At 42.5% G+C, this 9,322-nt stretch overlaps 1 protein-coding gene across 1 annotated transcript; it reads right to left on the bottom strand.

The window, feature by feature from the left end:
* Positions 1–2,176: 2,176 nt before the first annotated feature.
* LOC145729272 (uncharacterized) lies at positions 2,177–7,615 on the bottom strand. The gene has a single exon (XM_081979955.1). The coding sequence runs from the start codon at positions 7,613–7,615 to the stop codon at positions 2,177–2,179; it is 5,439 nt and encodes a 1,812-aa protein (XP_081836081.1).
* Between the last annotated feature and the right edge of the window lie 1,707 nt (positions 7,616–9,322).

Raw genomic sequence — 9,322 nt, 5'->3', positions numbered from 1 at the left:
GACCAGACGATACTTTTGGCTTAAGCTTCTTTGCTATATTAATTATGTCAGTTTCCGTGAATACTGGTAAATTAATGCAGTCAAAATTGATAGAGTCTAATATTGGATTTACATTATTATCATCTGAGTAAAAGCCAAAAAAATAATCTCAAAAACCGTTTATAATATCTGATGGCTGATTTAGTCTTCTTCCTTGCCACAACATTTCAGAGGGTATAGCAGTAGTGCTTTTCTTTTGATTTATATAACGCCAAAATGATTTGGGGTCGCTTGTGATGTTATTCTCTATCTGATTTATATACTTACTAGGGTTGCCCATATTCGACGGACCCATCTGGCAACGCCATAACTTTTGACAGAGATGTCAGATCGCTTAATGACATACCGCGTTTGAAGCGTCAGTCCAAGCAGATTTTTACCATGGAACAATACACGCCACGCGAGCGCTCTGAAATAGTTGAAATTTACATTCAACAGAACAAGTCAATTGTGAAAACTCAACGTGCTTTTAAAAAATTAAAAAATGTGAAAAGTGCGCCTTCTAAGAACACCATTAAGCGTTTATACGAAAAATTTTCGACTGGTGAGGCTCTTTCTAATCCGAAGAGGCCAAATAAAAGTCGACCAAGGCGATCGGCCGAGAATATCGCTGCCGTACGAGCCAGTGTTGAGAGGTCCCCAAGAACATCCCAAAAACGCCGTTCTCAGCAGTTGGGCATGGCTCGGTCCACTTTACAACGGATTATTCGCGTTGATTTGCATTTGTTCCCGTACAAAATTCAATTGACGCAAAGATTGTTGCCTGCGGACAAGCCTCGTCGATTGGAATGGGCCCAAAGAGTCATCGAAATGGCCGAAGATGACGAGCAATTTTGGAACAAAATTATCATGTCCGATGAAGCCCATTTCACATTGAGCAAAATTGCCGTATTTACGCCACTGACAATCCTCAGGAGATTCAAGAAGTGCCTCTTCATGACGAAAAAGTCACAGTTTGGTGCGGCGTTAGTGCGAAAACGATCATTGGGCCGTTTTTCTTCCAAAATGAAAATGGCCATGCTGTTACCATCAACCAGGAGCGTTATCGCGACATGATGACCAATTTTGTGATGCCAATTATTCGTCGAAAGCGTATGAGGCAGTTCTGGTTTCAACAAGACGGCGCTCCACCGCACACAAGTCGCATAACAATCGATTTTCTGAAGAAATTGTTTCCGGGCCGTTTGATGTCGAAAAGTGGTGATTTGGACTGGCCACCGCGTTTGCCCGATTTGACGCCGCCTGACTTCTTCTTGTGGGGATATTTGAAGTCAAAGGTTTACGTTAACAAGCCAAGGACCGTAGAAGAGCTCAAGGACAACATTCGTGAAGAAATAGCCGCTATTCCGCCCGAAATGTTGGCGACAACGATGGAAAATGCTGCAAAAAGGGCACAATACGCCATCAACGCCAGAGGCGGCCATTTGAGTGATATCATATTCAAAAATTGATGTAAACAAATCTAGTTGGAACAAATTAAATGATTAAGATTGCCAACCGCCAAATTTTTATTTTTTTCTTTGATTTTTTAAAAAAAACATGGGTTCGTCGAATATGGGCAACCCTTATATGAATGTCTGACCAACTTACTGGTTTGCCTCCTAATATTGTTAAATTTGTTGAGATGGAAAATGTCACCACTTCTATTCCTTTTTTTCGATATACTCATTTTATATTTTAAGTTTCTAATAATGTATTTGTCATACCATACCGGAAATTTTCGATTTTTATTTCCAAACGTTGGTACACATTTTTCAAATATTGTTGTTGTGTCGTGCACCAAAGAAACTACCCGTTTCAAGGGCCGTCGACCGGTTCGTTAAATAAAATACGGAAGGTCTGTACAAAACACTTTAATTTCCTGACAAAACTAGCAAAATCTAATAAAGTTTCCCGCTATCTTTTTCCCTTCTACATCCATACAATAACAACCTTGCTTAACCACACTTTTTTAGGTTGTCTTCTACTTCTTTTCTTTTCCGCCCCATTCAACCGTCTCTTATACCCAACATTTCTGACATTCTCCCACCTAAGAAACATTGCTGACAAAAAAAATGTTTCTTAAAACTAAAATTAAGCTCGTAAAGCTAAACAAACCAAAGATGGTAACTACATCAAATTTCCTATAGAACAAACACTAGTCTAAATAACGACTTGGAATCTTACTAATGCGTCCACACCTAGTTGTTTTCTCGACTTCAATGCCAACATCTTCCATCTCAGGTTCACAACTCTCCTGAGAAAGCGGTATCTGTGGGTTTTCGCATTCTGTCGAAGTCACAGGCGAATCCCCTTCAGTCTCAGTTCGAACACGAAGCTTAAAATCGCCCAACTCTGAGAGTCTTTCAGGATCACGTCCACACTCCAATGGAAATAGTCGTTGTAGCGGACGAAGTAAGCACCCTTTGATAGTCTCCACCTTGACTAAACGAATCTGCCCATCTTTTCCTGGAAGTACGTCTACAACACGTCCGATAGGCCATTCCAAACGCTTCGTATTGTCGCTGCCGATGAGTACCAACTCACCAATGTCAACTGGGCGGGTCACTTTTCCATCGCAAAATAACTTCAACTGTCCCAAGTATTCTGAACGAAAACGTTTTCGCAACATTTCACGTAAAGTCTGAAGTTTCCGTATCTTACGGCTGAATGAAGTTTTGTCGATGACGTCACAATCGGGTAATCGGTCTTCTATCTGTTCTCTTAAAAACATGAGGGGAGTCAGTGCAGTCAGATCTTGGGGATCTTCTGACAAGTAGGTGAGAGGTCTGGAGTTGACTACTGACTCGCACTCACACAATAGCGTCGATAATTCTTCATAATTGAGGCTGGCTCGTCCCAACACTCGCCTTAATATCTGTTTTAGAACACCTATTAACCTTTCCCAAAATCCGCCCCACCAGGCTGCAGTAGGGGGGTTAAACTTCCAGGTAATACGCTGGATAGCGGTTTCTCGCGTAATTCTCTCCCAATCTAATGTCGCAAAAGCATTTGCTGCTCCTAGGAAATTCGTACCGTTGTCACTGTAAACAGTATTAGGTCTTCCTCTACGCGCTACAAATCGTCGAAGTGCCTGGAGGAAACTAGAAGTGGAGAGTGAAGTCGTAAGTTCTAAATGTACGGCTCGATACACGGCGCAAGTGAATAAACAGATCCAAGCCTTCTCTCCAGTTTTGAGATACAACGGTCCCGCAAAATCTACTCCGGTCACCTCAAAAACTGCCGCATCTCGTACACGATCCATAGGTAGCGGTGGCGTTTTCGCTGACAAGTTCTTGGAGTTAAACCGGTTACAAACCACACAGTGCTTTATTACGGATCTAATGGTACGCCTTCCGTTAAGCAACCAAAATCTCTCTCGAAGGAGTGAAAGTAGACCCTGGGTTCCGACATGACATGACTTAATATGGACTTCCATGATCATACTCTTCACTATAGGATGTTTAGATGGCAACACTATGGGAAAACGAAAGTCATCGTTATCTGACCTTGTAGATATTCTGGACATGAGACGAATTAATCCTTTTTCGTCACACATGGGGGAAAAACCAATTAGTCTTGAGTCATTCAATCCAGTGAAACAGTCAGCTTGCACTAGTTTCAGGATTTGTACCTCTGCCGCGTTATGCTCGTCCGCATCAAGTTCACCATACTTCTTTGTATCTGGGCGCTTGCAATTGTTAATAAATCTCTGGATCCACCCAAACATACGTACGGTTTTGGTGTACTTCTGAAAGTAATTAAAGTGCCAAATATCGGTTTTTTCCAAATGGTTCAATGTAGTGACAAGTTTCTTTTTCTTTTCCCCATTAATCTCTTCCTCATTGGGAACTTCAACGGCAGTTGGCCAAGTAACCGGGTCGTCGTAAAGCCATCGGGGTCCCTCCCACCATTTTAAGTCGAGTAACTGCTTCGGAGAGCACCCACGGGATGGTAAGTCAGCTGGATTACACACTCCAGGTAAATGTCGCCAGTCGTCTGCCGATGTCAGCTTTCTTATCTCGTTTACGCGGTTCCACACAAACACTCCCCATTCTTCCTTTCGTTGAATCCAATGTACCACAGTGGAAGAGTCGCTCCAAAAAAAACATGGAACTTCTTGTTCAAAATTTACCACCAAGGATGAGTAAAGACGAGCGCCTATGGTGGCCGCCAACAGTTCCAGTCGAGGTATGGTCATTTTTGTAGCTGCTTTACACAGAGGCGATATCCTTGCTTTTGCACCCAATAGAAATACCGACACTTTACCGCCTCGGACAGCTCGTAGAAAGACGACACAAGCATATGCTGATTGGCTGGCGTCACAAAACGTGTGCAAACTCAATTCCTCCGCTTCGTTGGTACCAGCCATTACCCAACGAGGTATTTTAATCTGTTGCAGGTAATGCAACTCATTAATCCAACTCATAAACTTGTGAGCTAAGTCTTCAGTCACTGGTTGATCCCAGGTCAGGTCGTCCTTCCATAATTGTTGAAGCATCAGCTTCGGTATGAGCGTAGTGGGACTGACAAAACCAATTGGGTCAAAAACTTTCTGTGTCAAAGCAAGTATCTGTCGTTTAGTAAGGGCGTTCATCTCCAAAGTAACGTCTTTCATGAAACTATAATTCAAAGTAAGATAATCTCCTTTGGGGTGCCAATTCAGTCCGAGCACTGCGCAGGTTTCTTCAAAATCACCAAAATCCATTCCTCCAGTGCGCTCCCACCCTCTTAGATCAAACAGTCCTTGTTTCATGACGATTGTTGATTCTCTGATGAACTTTTCAACTCCTGCTTCTGTGGATAAGCTAACCATACAATTATCCACATAAAAACTTCGTTTCAATTTTTCCACCGTCTCACGGGTATACAGCAGATTACTACTCGAGTTAGTGGAACAGCATAAATTTAAACATTGGGACAGGTGATGATCCAAAGTGGCCCCAAGAAGGAAAGGACTGCTATTCAAACCAAAAACTACTCTTCGGTGGTTGTATACGACTTCGCGTCCTTGAGAGTCTAGCCATAAAAATTTTAAGAAGTCGCGATCTGCAGTATGTACACTTATTTGCAGGAAAGCCTTACGAATGTCCGCCACTACCCCAATCCTTTTTTCTCTGAATCTCAATAACATGGAAGGGATTTGTTCTATCAGATTGGGTCCTTTTTCAAGGCAGTGGTTTAGAGCAGGTTTCTCTTTCTCATGGGCCGAAGCGTCAAAAACCGGCCTTATTTTTGTAGTTAGACTGCTCTCTTTGATGACGGGCCTGTGGGGCAGGTAATGTCCCAGAAGATGATTAACTTTGTCTGGACTAACTTTCTCGATAATTCCTTCTGCTTCCCACTCGGCAAAAATCTGTTCGTATTGATCACATAAACCGGTGGATTTCAACCTTCGAACAACAGACTCTAATCTCTTCTGTGTTAAGCTATAATTGCTGGAAAGTGGAGCATGGTCTTCTATCCATGGTAACCTGACTTCATATCGCCCTTCTGAATCGATGTGGATTGTCTGATTAAAAAGTTCCCTGGCAGCAATGGCAGCTTCTTCTTTGCTGCGTTTATCCGAGGGTTCCTTAATCCCAAGAGCTTCCAGTTCCCACAGTTGAGTAAGGGACGCGTTTTGCACGAACAAATTTAACGTCGTCATGACGGTAGTTGAACGAGCGCCATTTTTGCTTGAAACTTTTCCCATAAGTGTCCAGCCTAGTTGAGTCTCCATGGCGATCAATCCACAGGGTAACTGTTCTCGTCGTCCGGTGTACAACATGCCTATAACATCAGCCCCTAACAACAATTCTATGGGACCAGACTGCCCACTATCTGATACTTGGACGCCCAAAATGTCTAACTCATTGGTCCAAGGTCCGTAAAACACCGGTGGTACAGTTCCACAAATAGTAAGTTGATCCAGGGCTTCAAAAGTATGGGAAAATAGACCTCTACAAACAGTAATATCAAAACACTCATGTGTCACCCACATCTCTGATCCCCCAAAAAGGCAATGTACAACCTTTTCCACTCTTTTGGGTTGACAGTAAAGCTGTGTGGCAGTATCTTTCAGTATATACGACCGTTGTGAGCCAGTATCCACCAGAGCCCTAACTACTTTTGACCCTCTATCTCCTTTTATTGTCACACGCAGCGTTTGCAAAAATACTTGAGTAGACGTGTGATTAGCTAGCGTATGTTCACGAAAATGACTACCACTTGGTTCCTCCGTCGTAGTTGGTTCGCACTGCTTGTCATTTCCACCATCCTGTTTAGTAGTGGCGAGTAACTCTGAGCACATTAAAGAAACGTGTGAACGACCACATAACAAACATCTCATTCTGCCCCTACATTGTCTCGACTGGTGACCAATTTTCAAACAACGAAAACAGGCTTTATACTTAGCGGCCACTTCTTTCCGTTGTTCTAGACTCATTTTTTGGGCTTTAAAACAGGCTTCGGACAAGTGAGTACCTGAACAAAACAAACAGCGATTAATGCGACCAACCTCTGCATTTACAAGACCCAAAGCAGTTGGTTCGTTATGAAGTCTGTCTTTTCCCCGTCTTTGACCGGCATTGTCTCCTCCAGACGACCTCATACCACTTCCTAAACCAAAGCCTTCAGCTGCTAGACTAATGCGCTGCTCATTTTCCACTTCTTGCTTAAGGAAAAGCATAAGTCGCTTTAGCCGAATTTCCAACGAAAAGTCGGTTGGGTCGTCACCACTAGCAGGGCTATTAAAAATAGCTGAACGTTGCCAAACCCTAAGTAAATCCTGGGGTAAACAAGACTCTATCAATGGATACAACATGGCGGAACATTTATCAGTTGTTATCCCAAGTGTCTCTAAAGCTCGCAACTGAGTTTCAATTTGGTCATATAGACTGCTTATCTCCATCTTTTGTTTAGAGGTTGTGTTGGTTAAAATCAACTTTAATAACTCCCTAACATATACCTCTATTTGGAGATCCTCCCTGCCAAATCTACTTTGCATGCTTTCTATAATTTTATAATAGTTCTCACTCATGGCCGGATAGCTCTCAACAAGTTGTCGTGCTCGACTTCCAGCTAAAGTTGCCTGGATTAAATATTCAATTTTATCATGGTTATCGATACTCTCGTCTTGGTGAACCTTTTTAAATTGAGCCCAAAAAGCCAACCAGTCTTTGATGCTACCGTCATAGTGTTTGAACTCAATACGAGGAAGTCTAAATTTACGCATACCTGTGTGGTTATCTTCAATACTCACAGTGCTTCTTCCATCAGCCCCCCTGTTATCACTACTTCCAGTTAGGGTACTAGATTCAATAACCTTGTTACATTTCAGCCTCAGTATAGTAAATTTCTTGGCATAAACATCACAGCTTTCTATATCAGCTTCCAGTTCAGCGGCTGTCGACGTTTCCAACAAAAGATCATATAGTTCACAGTCAATTTTGCTCAGACACTCGAATTTTGACTGTAACATTTCGAGGGAAGCTTGTATTAAGTCTTTGTCAGGATTTTCCGACTGTAACCCCACTTCTAGTTCATTCGCGGCTCGTGTAAACGCACTCCGGTACACGGTACGGCTTTTCTTTGTAATTTCAAGTCCCGTAGCCATAATAAACGATTTGCAAACCCGATTCAAAATCACTCAAAGTTTCGAGGTTAAAACGACAAAGTTCGAAACCCGGTAAAAGTTTACAAAACTCGACTGCAATGGTACGGATTTTCCACGCACTTTCCAGAGTAACACGGGGGTTTTCCAGCTTATTTACAGACCGAAAAAGAGTTCCACTATTTTCCACAATAAGTCCTGTCACGGTCGCCAAATGTTGTGTCGTGCACCAAAGAAACTACCCGTTTCAAGGGCCGTCGACCGGTTCGTTAAATAAAATACGGAAGGTCTGTACAAAACACTTTAATTTCCTGACAAAACTAGCAAAATCTAATAAAGTTTCCCGCTATCTTTTTCCCTTCTACATCCATACAATAACAACCTTGCTTAACCACACTTTTTTAGGTTGTCTTCTACTTCTTTTCTTTTCCGCCCCATTCAACCGTCTCTTATACCCAACATTTCTGACAATTGTATAAAGAATAGACTCAAACTTCATACAACACTAATTAACGTTAAGACAAGAACCTAATGTACTCCAGTCAGCATCGTGAATCTCTTGATATCTAGGATAGTAACGCTGTGATCGATCCAAAACATCCACTTCTTCAAAACGAATATCATGTCTTCTAGAAAGTGCATGTTAGCCCTCACTACACACTAAATGTGTCAACCTATCAATCTAACGTAATAGCATAGCCAAATAGTTGATATACATACTAATCTTTTAGAGAAAAAATAGATAACTTTTTTAATTGGAAATAGTATTGTGGAAAAGTTCATGTAGACACCAAAAATAAAAAAAAATGTAAAAGTGATGGGAAAGAACACACAGCCTTCTCCACAAAAATTTATTCAGGCCCCCCAAAAATGTTAGAGGGGTCGCTCGACATATGTTTCGGGCACATTTGGAATTTAGGATCGCCCCGACTAAACACATAATGTTAATTACTTAGTTTTACTTTAGTTTTAGTGTTTTTTTCTCCATAATAAGATTTTTTAAGCACAACAGTAATGTTTGGCCTTACGGCATACTAATTTTTTAAACTTGGGTCTTGCTGTCTCCCCTTTGAAGAAAGACAGCCGGCGTTTCACCTTGTCATATGGGCTCCTGAAGATGGGTACTTATGTGCCCGAAACATATGTCGAGCGACCCCTCTAACATTTTTGGGGGGCTTGAATAAATTTTTGTGGAGAAGGCTGTGTGTTCTTTCCCATCACTTTTACACTTACACCTCCACTTTGAGAAAAATGGACTACTACTTCACACCAAAAAAAAATGTGATATGGCTTTATACGCTTGTCTGCGTCTGTCTCACAGGTGCAATGAAAACTGCCCCAACAAGGGCACTGGAGCGGCTATGTGGGCTCGAGCCACCAGGGCAGCCCACAGACTGGTAGGTCTCAATATGGTGATTACAGACTCAGCTGAATCGTGGGGTCATCTCGGGAGCTGGGGGGAGGCGTTGAGCGAGTACCCGGAACTGTTGATAAAGCAGGATCGGGTGGTGCCTCCGACGCTTCTGTCAAGCGGACCTCTAAAGTTTGTAGTACCCGAGAGGGAGGACTGGAAATTCTCTCAAAACTCTATCCTCCCGTCGCATGGAGACGTCTGGTTTACAGATGGATCTAAAACCGTGACGGCGGCAGGGGCAGGTGTGTATGGTGCGACTTCGGGGACGAGGCTTAGCTTCACTCTAGGCTGCCACT

This window comes from Ips typographus, linkage group LG5 (genome assembly GCF_016097725.1).
Source record: "Ips typographus isolate SLU linkage group LG5, UJ_Ityp_2.0, whole genome shotgun sequence".
NCBI classification, from domain to species: Eukaryota; Metazoa; Arthropoda; class Insecta; order Coleoptera; family Curculionidae; genus Ips; species Ips typographus.
The sequence above is the reverse complement of the archived record's forward strand: the minus strand, read 5'-3'. Positions and strand labels throughout refer to the sequence as shown.